Raw genomic sequence first — 20,112 nt, 5'->3', positions numbered from 1 at the left:
ATAGAGACACCAAGTAATTTGCACAGGGTAACTGACCTAGTAATTTGCAGATTCACACCCAGGCAGTCTGGCTCCAGAGTCCATGCTCTTAACTATTATATTCTACCACTACACTGCCAAACTATTCACAGATACTTGTCACAATTATTTTGGCACTTTGAAGAAGAGAAATGTTACCATAAATTCCCCCTTAGAACTGGATATTCTTTTCTCTTTTTTTGTCATAGTTTGAAGGTTGCTGCCAAAGACACGTTCTACCTGAAACCACCTCATGACTTTGAGGCTGGACTTTTCTCACGTACTTACTGTGCAAAACAGAAATGACATGGGACTAAGTTTTACTTTCGAGGAATACTTTTCACCCCCTAGATTTCTGAGGCTGCAGAGCTACTTCAAGGGTTCAAAACAATACAATCTCTAACTGGAGCTTGCTGCTTAAAATAACATTTTGTCAAAAGACAATAATGATGTATGTTATCCTAAGTGCCATTTTGCCGTTTCAGTTCTTCATGTCCGTGATTCTTGATCTCTTCCTTAGGGTTTCTTGTTTTTTTCTGTTTGCAGCGTGACCGAATTACAAGTTTTAGAAAATCTACTGTCAAAAAAGAAAAACCTCTTATCCAGCATCCTATTGATTCTCAAGTTGTGATGAGTGAGTTTCCAGCGGCTCAGCCGTTGTATGATGAACGATCTTTGAATTTGTCCGAGAAGGAAGTACTGGATCTCTTTGAAAAAATGATGGTAAGTTAGACCTCCTGATTTTGTTGTAATTTTAAAATGCATGTGCCCAGAATGGTACTGGGTTTTAAGTAGGGCTGTTTGTGTAGACTGTGTTTATATTGTATAAAGGAGAGACCAGAAACTTGTCGATACAACAGAACTGTTTTCAAAAGTATCTGTTTTTTTGTCTATCTCTTCTACTGTGAGCTCCTAAAAGCGGGGGGACTGTCTTATTTATTTTTGTTCTCTAGTATTCAGTAGTCTGTGGCACACTGAATCAATTTTTTTAACTACCTAATTTATGTTTCTATAAAGGCAAACAGGCCTAAGTCCACTTTTCTGAAAACAATATAAGGTATCTTGTTAGGTATATGAAATAGAGTTGGGAGGACAGAGTATAAAAACAAAAAACAAAACAACAGTAGAGGGGACAGAGGAATTAACTCCTCCAAGTTTGTTCTATTATCAACAGTCATACCACCTGTATTTTCTAGTATGCTCCTTATATTTTGTAACTTGTGGTCTAGATTATTTCTTATATTAGATAATAAATATAATATGTTGATTATTCAGCAGTTTATACTAAGAGAGGGGAGAGATGAGGCATCAGGCCATCTTGGATTGGTTTGCTTGATCAGCGAAGTGGAGATCCAGATTCATGATTCATTAACTTCTAATTCTATTCCACTTATTATGGCAGATTTGTGTGTGTGTGTGTGAATCTCTATTCACAAGAGTTTCAAAGATCTCCTTACCTATACCAAAATAAGAGGTTAAGAATACTGGAAATCTTCTACTCTGCCCATTATGGAACATCCTGTTACCACCCCGCCCCCAACCCCACTAGTCGTTGAAAGTTGTTGAATGAATACAAATTCTCTTTCTCTTTAAACTTTTCCTTTATCGTTCCTTTTCTCTAGCCAGAGCTGGCATCCAGCTTTTTCCTTGTCATCAGTCCTGACATTCCCATTCTTTTCAGCCTTTCCTCCTAGTCCTATGGTACACCCTTCTTCCTGCTGCTCCTTCTATGCCGTGCTCTTGGAACGGTCTTTCAACAACCCAGTCTCTTGTAAAGTCTGTTATCTGCTGACCGACTTTGATGATGATAGCATCATCATCACCTTTTGACCTTTCCCTTGCTTTTCATTTTGGTGATTTCAACTATTACGTTGATGATATTGGCATCGCATTTTTGCCTTTAGTTCCTTGGTTTCCTGAACTCTGACCTTTGCATCTATGTATTTAGCTAATTATAGGCATGACTACACCTTGGACTGTGTCATTCTTTGGAATGATTCCACCTCTGAGATCTTTAGCTCTAAAACTCTTCTCGGAAGCTAAACAACCTATATTACCTTTTCCAGGCCCTTAATTTTACAGAGTGTGTTTGTGTAATGGTTAAGAGCTTGGACTTTGGGGTCATTCACACTTGAGTTTGAGTTCTGGCTCTGCCATCAATCACATTACCCTGTGAAGGTGATATATCCTCTCTACACTTTATTTTCCGTAACTGTAACAAAGGTGTAAGAGGGTCTAGCTCATGTGATTATTTTTAGGATTAAAGGAGATGATATTCCTAGAATAGTGCCTGGCATAAAGCTTTCCATAAAAATAATTTCATAAATGTTTGTTGCATTTCCTTCCTTTAACAAATAAAGCTCTGTTCTTTCTTCAGTTGCCAATATTTCCCAGTCACCTAGACTGCCCCTCAATTTGGAACTCCATTGTCTTATCTTAATCACTCCAAACCAACAACAACAGAAACAAACATTCTTTGGCAGTAATCAAACTTTTTAATCTTTTTTTAAACTCTTCTTCTCTTCACTCAAACTTCACTCAAATGATACTTATTCCTTTAATCTGCTGACCAATTGGTTACTCATTTTTGCAGTAGTGAAATAGTTCTTTGAGTTCATCAGTGGCATTGCCATACTCCAGTTCACTTTAGCTCAACACTTACGAGCCATCTTCCACACCATTCATTTTCTCAGTCCCTTCTAATTGCTTTCCAAATCCCATTGGTTCTGCTTTTGCAATGACTTTTACATGTTTCCTCAGCTGTCCTCCAGCTGCTCTTGTCCTACTTTAGACAGTATCCCTCTCTGGCTTTTTCTCGTGGGCTACAAAAATAGCCTCCTCTCTGGTCTCCCTCTTGTCCTCCAGGTTTTGCCTGTTCTAATCCAGTGGTGCTCTATTCATGATTCTGAAACAGATTTCTTTTCCAAAGCTCCAAGTAGGCCCTTCTGTTTTCACACAGTCATCTTATACGTCCCTACTCCATTCCCTCCACTGTGCTTCTGGTTGACTGTTTCACACCTTTACTTTGCTACTCAGTCCTCAGAACTCTTACCCATCTTTACGCTCTGCTGATGACCTTGCTGCTTAATTTACTGAGCAAACTGAAGTGATCAGAAGAGAACTTCCACAGACTCTCACCACCACATCTACCGAAGTTTGAGTATCTGCAGTCTTGCTACCTGTCACCATAGATGAAGTTTTCATTTTTCAATCCTTCGTTTGTGTACGAGGTTCCATTCCTTTAGACCCACTCAGGGACATCGCTCCAATCATTTTCTCCTCTCTCCTCTGCCTTTCCCAGCAGCGTACAGACATGCTATCTCACTTTACAACTGTTTCATGACCTTATCTCCCTTGCCTGCTACTGCTCTCTTTTTACTCTCCTTTGAAGCAAAACACCTCCTAATAATTTTGTTTATATTCACTGCTTCTGATTTATTTCACCTTACTTTCTCTCTTAAACTCACTCTAGCTAGGCTTCCATCCCACCATTCTGTCAAAATGGCTCTTATCAGTGTCACCAGAGATCTTTATGCTACTGAGTCCCATGTTCAGTTCTCAGCTCTCATCTTAACCGACCTGTCAGCAGCATTTGATGCAGTTGGTCATAAATCGCACCCCCCCCCCCCATTTATTTGGTTCTCCTCCTACCTTACCTCTTTGGCGGCCGCTTTTGAGTCTTCTTTTTTTTTTTTTTTTTTTAATTTATTTATTTATTTATTTATTTTTTGGGGGGGTACACCAGGTTCAATCATCCGTTTTTATACACATATCCCCATCTTCCCTCCCTTCCTTGACTCTCCCCCCCCCAAGCCCCCCCCACCCTCCCCGCCCCAGTCCTCAAAGGCATCTTCCATCCTCGAGTTGGACTCCCTTTGTTATACAACAACTTCCCACTGACTATTTTACAGTTGGTAGTATATATATGTCTGTGTTACTCTCTCGCTTCATCTCAGTTTCCCCTTCACCCCCCGCCCCCTCCCATACCTCGAGTTCTCCAGTCCATTCTCTGTATCTGCATCCTTGTTCTGGTCACTGAGTCCAACAGTACCATTTTTAGATTCCGTATATGTGAGTTAGCTGATTTTTGTTTTTTCCATGTCCTGGCTATTGTAAAGAGTGCTGCAATAAACATTATGGTACAAGTTTCTTTTGGGATTATGGTTTTCTTTGGGTATATGCCCAGGAGTGGGATGACTGGATCATATGGTAGTTCTATTTGTAGTTTTTTAAGGAACCTCCAAATTGTTTTCCATAGTGGCTGTACCAACTTACAGTCCCACCAACAGTGCAGGAGAGTTCCCTTTTCTCCACACCCTCTCCAACATTTGTGGTTTCCAGACTTTGTGATGATGGCTATTCTGATGGGTGTGAGGTGATACCTCATTGTGGCTTTGACTTGCATTTCTCTGATGATGAGTGATGTTGAGCATCTTTTCATGTGTCTGTTGGCCATCTGTATGTCTTCTTTGGAGAAATGTCTATTTAGGTCTTCTGCCCATTTGTGGATTGGGTTATTTGCTTTTTTGGTATGAAGCTGCATGAGCTGCTTGTATATTTTGGAGGTTAATCCTTTGTCCGTTGTTTCATAGGCAATTATTTTTTCCCATTCTGAGGGTTGCCTTTTAGTCTTGTTTATGGTTTCTTTTGCTGTGCAAAAGCTTTTAAGTTTCATGAGGTCCCATTCATTTATTCTTGATTTTATTTCCATGATTCTAGGAGGTGGGTCAAAAAGGATGTTGCTTTGATGTATGTCAAAGAGTGTTCTGCCTATGTTTTCCTCTAGGAGTTTTATAGTGTCTGGCCTTACATGTAGGTCTTTAATCCATTTGGAGTTTATTTTTGTGTATGGTGTTAGGAAGTGTTCTAATTTCATTCTTTTACATGTTGCTGTCCAATTTTCCCAGCACCACTTATTGAAGAGGCTGTCTTTTTTCCATTGTATACTCGTGCCTCCTTTGTCAAAGATAAGGTGCCCATATGTGTTTGGGCTTACTTCTGAGTTCTCTATTCTATTCCATTGATCTTCCTTTCTATTTTTTTTTTTTTTTTTTTTGCTGATTCCTTTTTATATCCTCAACCTTTAAGTGTTGGAGAGGTCCAGGGACCAGTCCTTGGACATCTTCTCTTCTCTATCTACACTATCTTCTTTTGTGATTGCAACCAGTACTGTGGCTTTACCTTCCATTAGTATACTCACAATTCTCAAATTTGTCTACAGCCTAGTCCTTGTGTCTGAACTCCAAACTCTCATAAGCAAACTTCGTAATCGACATCTTCCTCTGGATGGTCAGTAGACTTCTCAAAAGTAACATATCCAAAACCAAACTGTTGATATTCCCCTCCCAACCTATTCCTCCCACTGTCCTCCCCTTCTCAGTTGATGGTATATCCATCTGTCCAGTTACTCAGGCCTAAAACTTTGGAATTGTTCTTGACAGCTCTCTCTCATGTTCCACATTCAGTTCACTAGGAACCCCATGTGCTCTCCCTTCAAAGTTAGGTACTTGCAAGAGCTGACCATTTCTTACCACCTTCACTGGTCGCACATTGGTTGAAGCCTCACCTAGGCTGCTACAACTTTCCTCTTTATTTATTTATTTTTTTTGGCACACGAGCTTAGTTGCTCCGCGGCATATGGGATCTTCCTGGAGCTGGGATCGAACCCGTGACCTCTGGCAGGTGGATTCTTAACCACTGCGCCACCTAGGAAGCCCCAACTTTCCTCTTTAAATGTGTTATGTTTTTAAAAAGATTTGCTTGTGGATTCATACATGTGACTTAAAGAAAGATCAACTTGGTGCCACATTTTCCCTAATGAGAATTTTTCTTGCCCTGGGAATGTTGGAAGAGGAAATCAGAGAATTATGGTTTGCTTAAAAGTAACAACGAAAGGTCAATAAAAAACTTTTTAAGGGTTTTACCTCTTTTTTGAGAGGAGGCTACTTGTGCACTGAACTTTATGTATTTTCGTTATTATCTTTAGTTTGTCTGTAATCAGGTTAAGTGAACAAGTTATTTTTACGAATTATAGCTTTCATTTACTGTGCACTTTTGGGGCCGGCATGTAACTGAACAGTTCACATGTATTATTTCAGCTGATCTTTGTGACAGTGCTGCAAATTAGGCAATATAGTTATACTCCATTTTTCAGAAAAGGAAATTAAGCCTTAGAGAGAGGCTAAAGAAACTGGTTCTGTAACTTGCCTAAGCTAATAAGGGGCTGAGCTCGAACTTAAATTTAGATACATGAAAATCTAAAAAATTGGCATTTTGGTAATCTCTATCTTTAATAATGTTTCATTTAAGCTAAATATAAAATTAATACATTTTTCTTGGTATATTCAGTGGAAGTAGAAGGCAACTTTGAGGTACATTGCCTCACAGGTAAAACCAGCTTGGGATGGATTGTTTCCTATTGATCATGGAAAGTTGTCTTTTCACAACTTATTGCTTTTTACAGAGCATGAATTGAAAAAAAAAGAGGCCTACAACTTAGTTAAGGAAGACTCTTAAAATGCCCTTTTCAAAGTTGATTGGGAGAAGACACAGTCGTTATCTTTCTAAAACTCTGAAGTAGTTTTCCAGATATGAAATTGTCCTTTTTTATTTCATTCTTTGCAGGCATCCTTCTGTATACAAATAATGTAATAGATGTTCTTGTCCTACTTGTTGGCTATTGTGACAATCTTGTCTCTCTTGATTCTCATCCTTCATTGTGCTGTTCCTGTTATGAGATTTTTTACACTTTAGAGACTACAAATGTTCAGACCATTGGGCATAAACACCTTGTATGTGTTTTAGGATAACATACCTTGAGGCGTGAAACATTTAAAATAATTACATAAAATACACAACAGTATAGACGGTAATAGAGTATGAAATACCTGACAAGAAATATATTGCGTGAAAATTGCTAATATAACTTATTATTTGGAATTTCTGGGTGATGATATATTTTGGTGAAGCTTTTGGTGAAAGGCTTAAATAATGAAAGGCAATATTCAAATCCTCTATTACTCTGATAATTAACACTTTTGTTATGTCCGAGGATCATATTTGCTGTTCTCCCTGTACAGGTTTGTAGGTGTAGATGATAGGGCAATGTTGGACTCAATCTGAAATTACTACAGATTTTTTAAAAAGTATTCTTTTATTTGATTACTGTAACTTGTATTTCACTACTAACAGCTCAGTTAAAAAATCACTTGACACTTTATAGCCAAGTATTGGGTTGGCCAAAAAGTTCGTTTGGATTTGTCCATAAGATGTTACGGAAATACCCGAACGAATTTTTTGGCCAATCCGATAAAATCCTGGAACCAGTCCAGTTAACTGAAAGATCCGAATGATTACGTCTTACTTTACTAGTGAGTTAGTAGATTACTAGCGTTCCATTGGCACTGACGTCTGTTCTACGCATTGATATGCTACTTTTCATATCGTGGCTGCTCAAGGAGACAAGTAGAGGCAGATCTTCTGAGTAATGGTGTCAGTGGCTATTGCTGACAGATGTAAAGCTCCAAATTTGAAACTTTTAGATGATTGCTGATTTCATAGAACACACACTATTTATTAGCAATGTGTCTTTAATAGTTTGTAAAACTGGATTTTGTACTTGGAGTGTGGTCACTGCCTATTAATTAAAATTTAGAAAGCGGTTCTTTTGTTAAAACTTTCAGAAGTGGAAAAAAACCCTGCGCTTGTTTTATATGATTTTTATAATTACCTGCATGCAGTAAATTATATTTGCTCTTTAAGATTCCTGTTTCACCCAGTCGTGTTTTCAAATCTTCCACAGGTGTGTAAAGGTAGTAGGACCAAAGCAACAATACTGCTTCCACATTTTTGGGAGGGTAACTTTGAAAGGTGACTGAACTATTGTAATATTACATATCACCTTTAACTCCAAATTCAGATTTGAATGAGGTTCCTGTTCATCACCTTTCTCATGTTCATCAGAGACATTTTGTATTGCCTCTAATTAGGACTGGTGCAGTATCTCCTCCCTTCCACTTTAAATGTAAGGAAATTATTAATGCTGTAATCGAATAACTATTCAACCTGTTAAGGTATCATAGCCTTTGAGCTTACTGAGAATAACTGAACTGGTCTTTGTACATTGAGTATACTGCTTAAGGACTATTAAATGTTTAATAGGGATAGCTCATTTTTATCCAAACTGAATTAATGCAGTTAGAGCAAGGAGAGAAATGTGTCTGGATACTGTCCATTTCCTTTTGAATATTATTGCCCTTTTGTATGCAACTTTTTTTTTTTTTGCTTGGGGGATAGGGGATTTCCATTTTAAGCCTAAAAAAATAAACTTATGGAAATGTCTTGGAAGTTCAGGTTGGAATTTAGTTTCTTTTAGCTAGTACAAGGATCTATTAAGTGGAAGTCCAGCTTGCATTGGTCAGATTAGATTCTTATAGATATGTCAATAAGGACTGTGTTCTAATATAGGTAATTAAATAGTTTAATTGTATACAAAAGATGAAGCTAGTGATGATTTATGATTAATTTCTAGGCACAGTTCATTTCAACTTCAGTTATTAAAGACAATGTTTAATAAATGATTCTACACCAAATGTGATGTTTTATACTTTGTTTCTCTTCAGCAATTTACATTAATATATTTTGCATTTTGGGCATAATTTAATGATAGAACAGTTATATGCAATAAATACTAAATTATTTGTCCCATATTCCATATGGTAGAACTCTTATAAATAATCCCAAAGCTTTTCATTTTGTCCTCTCACTTTTGCCTTTTATCAATTTTGAGAGCCTCTTTGACTTTGGATCCCAGCTATTGTCCTTGTTTTCCCCTGACTGCTATCATGGGTTTCTTTCTCATCCAACACCAGCCTTTTAGGAGTTGGCTTGGATGAGAACCTTTTAGTGCTCTCAGCATAAGTAGTTTTAATTAAAGGTTAGGTTACCGTAAAATAAGTTATCGGTAACATAGGTCTTAGAATCTATAATAAGGTGTGGAAATAGTTTTCAGGAATGGCTGAATTCTTAGAAATTGTCTAGATAGCCTACTTTCAAGTTTTTACATTTATATTTCCAGTATCCTTACTCCATATCACTGGACTGAGAGAACACCAGCATCATTTCTAGTGATTTTATTTTCTTACACACACTCCCAAGTAAAGCATGTAAAGGAGGAGCAAAGCTTACCCTGTAAACAGGTCTCAAAGGTAACTAAATCTGGGTCACTTTTAAATTTCCTTCCCAAATATAATTCTCACCAGAGGTTCACAGGTGAGGGAGTAGTAGGATAGGAGCCCCAGGAAGAGAAATTAAAGGAACTGGGTTTACAAATTTACTCTGATTATAGCTGATAAACTTCACAATTCACTGCTTCTGTTCTTGGTTTGCACGTAGAAATGTTCCCTAAGATATTTTTTTCTGTTTGAAAAGTTCCACTGGTGTTTTCTGCCATGAAGGCATTTTCACAACTATGTATTGACATGCGTAGTGTGCCAGGTCGTGTGCTACGTGATGGAGGTACGCAGATTAATGCAGTTCCTCCCTTGCCCCCAGGGAGCTCAGAATTTAGTCAGGGAGACAAGCAAGTAAACACAGGATTTCCATGGTACTAGGACAGCTGTGAATAGGCTACTGTGAGTACTTAACCCAGCACAGGGGCTCAGGGAAGAAACAGAAAAGATCTGAATAAACTATGAAACCCAGTGTCACTTATGAATTTTCATTTTTTATTTTTCGACATTAAAGTGTTCTCAAAGTTTGAATGACTTAGCTCATCAAGGTCCAGTGCCTTCTATATGCCAGGTGCTGCTCTAAGCTCTGTGAAGAGAGAGAGCAGAGAACAACTCAAGAAAATCCCTACTGTCAAGTAGCTTATGTCCTGAGAGAGGTGATATAGCAGAACGTAAGGTGTAATTGTGGGGAAAAAAAAGCAAAGACAAATTTCTGTCATGGAGAAGTTTATTTGATAACTCTCTAGTGAATGCCAGATACTTTGTTAGGTGCAGGGGAGCATAAAGATGACAAAGACACTATCACTGCCTCTAGATTTTATTTTGTATGACGCCCAAGGTAAGAATAGTTTTTGTATTTGTAAATGGTTGCAGAAAATCAAAAGAAGACTGTTTCAGGGCACGTGAAAATATGTGAAATTCAGTGTTCATAAATACAGTTTTGTTGAATGCAGCCACAGCCATCTGTTTACATATTGTTGGCGACTCCTTTAGCACTGTAACTGCAGAGTTGGGTAGTTGTGACAAAGACCCTGTGACCCGCAAAGCCTAAAACGTTTACTGTCTGGCCCTTTACAGAAAAAGTGTCAACCTCTGGACTAGTGTAGTAGTCTCTAAACTTTTGGATTTCCTATACTGTTAGAAAAAATATATATATTTGAACAAGTAACCCCAATATGTTTTATTTAAAAAATATATACGTATATGTATGTACTAATGCTATGTATAAAATACACACATAGAAGAGAATGAGAAAAACATGCAACGAACGAGATTTTAAAATGATGTAAAATGAGTTTATCTTATTTATTAATGGTGCAAAAGCCTTTGCTGTCATGATTAATAACTTTTTAGTGAGAGCAATGTCAATGTGTCATTATTTTTTATGTCTTGTTTAAAAAAAAGAGACTAATTAGAAGGTTTAGTTCCAAATCCATTTTATTTTGATATTTGGTTTAATGTCTGTTACAGTCAAAACATAAATCTGACAACGATACATAGGTCCAAGTGGAACGAGAGCATCGTTAGCAACACTTATTAAATCATAGTATTAACTTTGCTCAGTCCAATCCATGAATGAAGCAAAGGTTTCCTGCTGAACCACGGCTAGTAAATTTCCATCTCCCTTAATGACGGTCAGTTGTTCTTGGAACTAATCTGAAGTGTTGCATTTTTGTATTTGAGAATAAATGGGTTCAAAATGGGCTTTAAAAAACGGGCTTCACTAGATGTCAGGGACATGGGCTTTTTGCATTTTTCCTTCCACATAGTTAACGTGTAGACCCCCGCCCCCATGTTTGTCTACCCACGTCCGCTGCAGACATTGTACCTAATACCCGGAAGAAGAAAGACGAGGTGAGTCATGCAAGGGTGAAGGAGACCCACCTGGCAGTTGGGTCGGCCAATGTGTGGCTTTTTCAATGAAGTTCATTTAAAAAGCAGTTACTTTCTCACCAGTCGTTAAACTGTTAAGGGATTACTTGTCCTTTTGTGAATGAAAAATGCCCAAGTCATGGAAAATTTCAGAAGTTTTAAAATACTTTGTCTTGAGATAGCTGGAGATCTCTCTGTAAGATACATGTTTTCATGTTCACTTCCTGTCTCATTTTAAAATATTGTGAATATTTTTCTGTTTTTGAAATGCTTTGCTTTTATAAAAAACAAAAAACAGCTACATTCTTGACTCTGCATACCACTCTGTGTATTTTGGTTTCAACTTCTTTCTTTCAATAGTTTGAATTTTATATGTGGGGTAACCTTCCTTACTCAGGAATGCTTCCCACTTACAGGTTTTTCATAAAACATCTTTTTATTAAATAAATCATTTATTTTGGCAATATGTTTTCTCTGTTAGATTGTTCCATTAGCAACTCAAAGAAAAGTAGTTTTTATATTTCATTATTGAAACAATCTAGCAAATAATATAAGCTGAGTTGTTTAAAAGAAAAAAAACAGCTGTATTTTCATTCAACTGTATGATAAACCTGCCACACTGAGTAATTTTTCTAATACTTGTTTTAGCAAATTTTCAGCAATGATTTCTATGTCTTCTGACAGTATATGCTGACAAAGGAATGTGTTTTTAGTTTACTGCCGTGTCGTTTTGCATGTATTATTTCAGCTGCTTCTACCAAGTGTTCCACCAGTGTAATGGCACCGTTTGTCTTTTGCTATTAAAGAAAGAAAACATTCAAAAGAGGCTTCTAAACATGTGTTGTTAAGTTTCCAAAATTTCACTAAGTACTGGATTACGTATCACATGATTCTAATTTGCTGAGAAAATCCAAAAAGCTTCCGTCATGTTCTAGATGTTTGGATTTTAAATGGTCTGCAAGTTTGAGGTAGCTTTATACTATCATTAGCTAATATTTTAAGGTGCAATATGTACATAAAGTGAGAGTCATCAATGATAATTGATATACATGCCTATTTCAGATAGTTACTGTAATAATTTTTAATCTTGTGAGACCAGCTTCTTATTAGCCTTATATTTTTGTTCCTTTTAACACATGATATGACTGATGAAAGGTTCAGACATATGAGTGGGTGATGTAACAGTCTAGTATTTTCTTGTTCCCCTGTACTTGCATTATTGGTATTATCTTATTATCCTCAATTTGTTGTCTTTGCAGGAATCTTTTAAAGCTGCTTTTTTATTTTGTTGTTCTTGTTATTTTGAGGATTGGCTTAGTTAAAACTAGGTAAAGTAGCCTGGGTCCACTTAACCAGGTACTTGTAAACTGCAGTACATTGCAGTACACTGATAGTGAAAAAATATGCATTGCAAATACTCCACTCTTCCCTTGAGATACCTCATGTACCATTTGGACCTACAATCCAGTGAGGGCTATTCTCATGTTAAATATTAAAGCTTATTTTATTGTATTTTGAATAAACATCAATATTTCACAAACCACAGCGGATCCTTTAAGTAATCTTTGAACTCTGGAAACCACTGGTTGAATGGTGAGCTCAGGATTAAGGATTCTGGAAGAGTGAAAATAATATTTGTGTTTCCTAATAGCTAAATAGACATTCCGAATTTACCTTCTTGATGGTGAAGAGGTGTATGTAGGTGTTCATAGTTGATGTCCTCCAGTAAGCCCTGAAAGCAGAAATAGCTGAAGACTTTTTGTGCAGTACTCAGTAACATTCACTTAATTTCATGCATTTTCCCCCCGGCCTTTGGCTGCATACTAATTGTAGAGATAATGTATTTGGACAATTTTTTTTCCTTTAACTTTGCTTTCCATCTAAGATTCTATATGTTATGTGGCTACAGTCTGTATAGGTAAACTTAACTGGATCATTTGAAGACATGAGGTAGTTGATTAATACCGGGTACAATTGACCAATTATTTACTTATATAGAAAAGTCCTGATGCTTTTATTGGAATTTTAAAAAGAAATGTCCTGTCCTTTCTAGTTCTAGTAGAGGAGTTATCTATAGAGCATATCTTTATATGAACATTTCTTTAGAAAATAATAAAGAAATAAATGTAAAAATCCATTAATTTATAATCTTAAGATAAAGATAACATTGCTTTTGATGCTGGGGTATATTTTTAGATACTAGGGTATCATTGGTTTATTCTCTTCAGGGGTGCAGGTCCCCTCAAGATAGAAGTTAAAGAATACTTGAATAATTACTGTTGAAAAGCAGAAGGAAGAGGGCAAGCATTTGATGGTGAAGTCAAGTTGAGTTTTAGAAACAGCGAGTGGAAAATCCATCCTTACACTGGGATCAATACATGTTGCAGAAACAGAAACAGTTACTTTATAGAAAATATATAGAAATTTATAGCAGCTGTATAGAAAAAAGGAGCAAATATTACTTCTTATAGAGGAGGAAAAGATGTAACAACATAAAGCGTTGACATTTACCTCTCATAAAGCAAGTGAGAAACAGTGGAAGGTTTAGGGAAATACAAAACGATGTTAGAAGATGAGAAAGTTTAAAAAATTATATCGTCACCTGTTTAAAGATTTACTGGGGGGTGGTGGTGAGTGGGAGAAGGAGAGAGAAAGAATGAGAATGAATGAATGAGAGTACAAATGAATGACTAGGCAGCTGGTTCAACTTTTCACCTCATTTGACTCTATTCCGTATATGGCTTCTCAGTTATAACTTTAAGAATACAATGTTTATTTGCTGAAGAAGTGAAGGAGTTTGTCTATAGTAGGAAAATTGCATCATGGCATGAGTGGTAGGAAAAAAAATGGTTTAGTGTTTACAAATATGGCTTGATAAAATACAGTGCAAATATTATAAGTGGTCAGTTATTTACTTCACCATTTTTTAAATTACAAAATACCGCATTCTTCTCACGTATTGTGGAAGTACTAACTAAATGTTAAATACACTAAAAGCTTGCTTTTGTGTTTTGATTACCATAAGAACTCAGTGTGTTTAACACTACCATATCTAAAATAGATGACCAACAAAGACCTGCTGTATAGCACAGGGAACTATACTCAATATCTTATAATAACCAATAATGGAAAAGAATCTGAAAAAGAATATATATATTTATATTATATTATATATATATAAAACTGAATCACTTTACTGTACACCTGAAACTTAACACAAGATTGTAAATCAACTATATTTCAATAAAAATTTAAGAACTCGGCATGTTTAGAAGTAGTTTCATATTCAATTACATTGTTTAGAATTAATATTGAATTATGAGCATTGCTCTGTTTAGTTTTATGATTGTATTATAAACCTGGAGTTAATGACTTGGAAGTATTAGCTGCCTAATTAGTAGTACGCTGCTTCTTTCTGTAAGAATAAAATGAGTCATTATGGTTTCCACTGTTCACGTGAATGGTACCTATTCCCAATCAACCTATGCAGCAGATTTATAGGTATAAAAAATGTTTGTGGCTGTAAAGCAAATTAAAATATTTAGAGAAAAGCTCCTAAATATCACAGCGGTTCAACAAATATTTATTAAATGCTTGGTGCATTCCAGGAATGCATATTCTTTGCTTGGGAATACAAAGAAAAAAGAACCCAGTTTCCGCCCTCAATTAGCTTATATTGATACAATAAAGGAAAATAATATGGAAGACTAGAATGAAGGTAGTCATTTCTAAATGAGGTACTTTGGGGGAAATCTGAAGAGCTAGCAGAAGTATATGAGTTAGCCTGATGTGGATTTGGGTGGAATGGGGTGGGATGAGATGGGGGTTAATAGAGGAAGAGGGTGCTGAAGTTGATAGCATTCTAGGCAGAGAGAACAGCATCGTGAATGAAGTAGTGGAAGTGTGTAACAGCGTAGTATATGTAGAAAACCTACAAACAAGCTTGCATTATTCAAACCTAAGGGGTATGATGAAAAGTGTTTAAAAAAAAAAAGGGTACAAATGAACTTATTTACAAAACAGGAGTAGAGTCACGGATGTGGAAGACAGGCTTATGATTACCAGGGGATGGAGTGGGGGAAGGATGAACTGGGAGATTGGGGTTGACATATACGCACTACTATGTATAAAATAGATAACTAATAAAAACCTGCTATATAGCACAGGGAACTCTACTCAATACTCTGTAATGGCCTCTAAGGGGAAAGAATCCAAAAAGAAAAAAAGGGTGGATATATGTATATGTATAACTGATTCCCTTTGCTGTACACCTGAGGCAAACACAACATGCAAATCAACTATACTCCCCAAAAAATAAATAAATAAATAGAGAGAGACTAGGGAAGTGATAATAGCACTAACAGCTAGCATTCTTTGACGGCTAGTTAATATACACGAGACTTAGGGTCATGATCACAATTAATCTTGACATTCCTCTGAGGTCTGTATTCTCCTTGTTGTCCTGCCTGCCTCAGTGATTCTACTCTGATAGCATGATCTTAGCAGCGTGTGCCGTTAAAAGTTGAGTTGGGGGTACATGGTAACGTAGAAATGTCACTGGAAGGAGAGCAGACTGTACCTGGAGACTACCAAAGGTGGCATCACCACACTCTTAGGCCTGGCTGTGAAGTGTACAAATACAGACACTCAGTGTTGTCACTTTCCACAGTTGATTCTACTTGGGGATGCAGATTCATGCGAACCACATTTGCAGGAGACTGTAATTTAATTAGAATGTTATGAGACAGTAGAGACATAGTCTAGCATACATGAGCAGTATTTAGGGGTTCTGATGGAAACAAACACAATATGAGTCAGCAGAATGCTGTACTTGCCAATAAAGTCATAAAATAAAAGGCTGAATTAATAGAGGTGTAGTATTTCAAGATGAAGGATGTGGAATTCGTTTCCTTCCTTGGATTTATCAAACCATGGAGTATTTGAGGGAGATGCTGAGCCATGTCACGTGAAGAGAAGTTGAAACTGGTAGGTGTCCTTTAGCCTGAAGGAGAGAATGTTGCCTTCATGTAACAATTGCATGTTCCTTTAGTTTATTCCCTCCGTCCAATCTGACTACCATCTCTCTTAGTTCGGACTCTTATCACTAGTTACTTGAATTACTTCAGTAGCGCAAATTATTAAACATGAGAGAATTCATTCTGGCTAATTTAAATAGAATACACACACACACGTGTCTGTACGTATATATATTAAGAGATATGAATTAGGAGGGTTGCAAAACAGGCTTCAGGTAATATTAGTATGGGAATAACTTCCACAACCTCACAATTGAAATATCTGATGAAGGAACTGTTGCCGCCCCAGAACCACTTTGTCAAACTGTCGTGATGAAAAAGATGTGTGTGCCGCCATCAATTCCATAACCATGTCACCTCTGCTGCCACCCGTACCAGCAAAACAGATGGCTTACTCGTGGCTTGGTTCCTTAACATAGTTCTGAATCTGTATACCTCCTGTGCATGCATTTCATCGGTGGAAACTAAGCCACCTATCTGTACTCTAGTTATCAGGGAGACTGACAAATATGGTTTTTATGAAATCTTCCTTGGTGGGGCTGACACTGGGCGGGTGTTTAAAATGTACAGGGCATGTTCAAGTGCTTGTGGGCAGCCAACCATGACGGAAGCCCACTGTGGTCTGGTAGCTCGTCTCCTGGCCTTCACTCAGATTTTTCTCATTCTTCAAGACCCAAATCCTGATGAAGGCTTCTTTGCTGACCTTCCCATCTGTCCTCTGTGTTCTCAGAACATCTACGTGCCTCTGTTACAATGATTTGTTTGCATATCTGTCTTCCCTACTAGACCATGAATCGTTTATTTTTATTTATTTAACAGACTAATATAGCATTTACTAAGTATCAGGCTTGTTCTAAGTACTTCACAAATAACTCATTTAACTTGCGGGCTCAAGCACTCTTTCAAATTTGCATTCCCTACCCAGCCTAGCATAGTGCGTGGTGCATGGCACGTGTTCAGTAAATAAGTGATTTAAAATTTAGAAAGTAGAGAAGAAAAAATAACAACACAGTCTTGCCACCTTCACATGATACTAGCATGTTGTTGTACGTATTAAAGATCCAGTCCTCCAAAGAAAAACTTGGCAAACATTAAACTGCCCTATAATGGGATGGGCTGCATGTGAAGGTAGTGAGTTCCCTGTTAGTTGAAGTCGACACAGAACATAGATGAGTATCTGTGGACTTTATAAAGTGCTATCCGACCTCATTTCTTTGGTTCTACTTTGATTCAACAATGCTAGATCTAGTCGTTGAGAGAGAAAGAGAGCCTGCCTTCAAGTAAGTCATTAACAAGCGGGATATACAAATGAGAAATAAGCAGATAAGATGGGAAAGGTAAAGAGGTAGAAACAGTGATAGAGGTGGTTGGGAAGTGGAGTCAGGTATATATACACAAAATTTATAGGTATTGATTGTGAATTAATCATCACAGGAGTCACTTTAGTGGCTGCAACTTAGATCATGAGATTCTTGCTGTCGTAGAAGTTACTATTCAATAGATAGATGCAGTTTGATTATGTTTTATGTATCCTTTGTTTTCCCCGCACATTCTCACATGTGAATCTCTAAAATAATTTTAGTATTTTTCTTTTTTTGCCCATTAGTTTACTTGATTAAAAATAGTAACGGTTGGAATTACTAAGCAAGTAAAGGGATAAAAATACTGATTTCTTTTTCTTTTTTGAAAAAAATGAGATACCATCCAGATGCCATAAAATTCATCCTCTTAAAGTACACAGTTCAATGTGTGTTTTTTCATATATTCAGAGTTGTGCAACCATCACAACAACCACTTTTAGAACATTTTTATCACCCCCCCCAAAGAAATACCATACCTGTCGGCAGTCACACCCTAATTCTCCCCCCTCCACCCCCCCCTTATCCTGCCCCTGATGACCACTGATCTGCTTTCTGTCTCTATAGATTTGCCTATTCTGGATATTTAATATAAATGGGATCTTACGTGGCCTTTTGTGACTGGCTTCTTTCATTAGCGTAGTTTGATTTCAAGGTTCATCCATGGTATAGCATGTATCAGTACTTCATTCCTCTTTGTGGCTGAATAATATTCTGTTGCATGGACATATGACATTTGTTTATCCATTCATCACTTGATCGACATTTGGATTGTTTCCACTCTGATGCTGCTGCTATGAACATTCATGTACAAGTTTTTGTGTGAACAGATGTTTTTCATTTCTCTTGGGTGTAAGCTGAGTCATGTGGTAACTCTAAGTATACCTTTAAAAAAATTTTTTTTTATTATTATTTTTAAGTATAACTTTTTGAGGAACTGCTAGACTGTTTTCCAAAGTGGCTGCATCATTTCACATTCTCACCAGCAGTGTGTAAGGATTCCACTTTCTCCACACCCTCACCAACAATTGTTATTATCTTTTCTGTCACAGCCATCCTGGTGGGAGTGAAGTGGTATCTCACTGTGGTTTTGATTTGCATTTCCCTGATGAATAATGATGTTGAACATGATGTGCTTATTGGCCATTTGTATATCTTCTTTAGAGAAATGTCCATTCAGATCCTTTGCCCACTTGTATTTGGGTTGTCTTTTTAGTGTTGACTTGTAAGGCTTTTTATAATTTGTATACAAGCCCCTTATCAGACATATGACTTGTCAACATTCTGTAAGGTTGTCTTTTCATTTGATGTTGCTTTTGGAAGCATAGTCCTTTCCAAGTTGGTTTTGTGACCCTTCAAGAGTGTCTTAATATGTATGTTTGAAACATGAGTTTCCAAATGAAGAAAAATAATTTGTCTAGTGAGAAAGTTATGCATGTGTTTGTATCACAATATAAGGGAAGATTTCCAATCAAATTAAAGCTTATTGAACCTCAAAACAATGTGTTGTAACCATATTTTTCTCTACAGTGAGTGGTTTTTGTTATCCCAATACAGGTAACTATGTTTCTGATTTTTTTCCCCCAAATTCAGCAACTTCTCATGAATCTTTCTTCAGTGACATATTGTAGATATATATTTCCTGTTAATTTACAAATTATATTTGCTCTTCTAGGTAATAATGAACCTAAGGGAACATATGCCAAATAGTAGTTTATCTGTTTATTTTTGCTATCAGTGTAAATAAATAGCCTTGCTAAGGCTGTATGATATATAGCTATGCAATAAGCTGCCAATTTATTCTGTGGAATAGTTAAATTTTTTTTTCTTTCTGCTCATTTGTTGAGTAGGTAGTGATATGAACCATGAATGTATGGTAAAATTTATGCAGGATTATGATATATAGAGTGAAAAATAATAGTGAAGGAGCCAGAAAAATGATGGTTGTTAAGTCATAGCATGACTTACTATTTTTAAGACAGAAAATATTAATTTTTTTTCTTTTTTTAAAATTTATTTAATTGAGGTATAGTTGATTTACTATGTTGTGTTAATGTGTGCTATACAGCAAACTGATTCAGTCATACATACATATATATATATATTCTTTTTCTTATTCTTTTCCATTATGGTTTATTACAGGATATTGAATATAGTTCCCTGTGCTATACAGTAGGATCTTGTTGTTTAATATTTACTGATCACTTTTGAATTTGCTAATGCTCACAATAAATGTTATTTTTAACAGGAGGACATGAACCTTAATGAAGAGCGAAAAGCTCCTTTACGAAACAAAGATTTTACCACCAAGCGTGAGATGGTCGTCCAGTATATTTCTGCTACTGCCAAATCTGTAAGTAGTGAGACTCTCCTGGCATCCATCTAATAAGCTTAGCGTTATCTGCTTAAAGAGAAACAAACCTCAGATCTCCAAGTTCTTGCCTCAGTGTACTTATATAGGCTTCGTAAAAGAAGCATATACATGTACTTTAATACATTTCTTATATATTTCAAAACTGTTCTTAATTAGAGAGACTTCCATTCTTATAAACAAGACAGAATAAGGATAGGGGGCTCTGAGTTAATCCTGTAAGTTTT

At 36.6% G+C, this 20,112-nt stretch overlaps 1 protein-coding gene across 4 annotated transcripts in view; it reads left to right on the top strand.

Annotated features, from left to right (window-relative positions):
* Nucleotides 1-20,112, top strand: part of DIAPH2 (diaphanous related formin 2) — an 824,692-nt gene that overhangs the window by 53,941 nt on the left and 750,639 nt on the right. For all 4 annotated transcript variants that reach the window (XM_057717321.1, XM_057717320.1, XM_057717322.1 and 1 more), the window contains 2 exons: nt 565-741; nt 19,763-19,867. In XM_057717321.1, the coding sequence (XP_057573304.1) occupies nt 565-741; nt 19,763-19,867 (282 nt within the window). The remainder of the gene's footprint in view (nt 1-564; nt 742-19,762; nt 19,868-20,112) is intronic.

This window comes from Hippopotamus amphibius, chromosome X (assembly GCF_030028045.1).
Source record: "Hippopotamus amphibius kiboko isolate mHipAmp2 chromosome X, mHipAmp2.hap2, whole genome shotgun sequence".
Taxonomy (NCBI): Eukaryota; Metazoa; Chordata; class Mammalia; order Artiodactyla; family Hippopotamidae; genus Hippopotamus; species Hippopotamus amphibius.
This window is presented reverse-complemented; position numbering and strand designations above follow the sequence as displayed.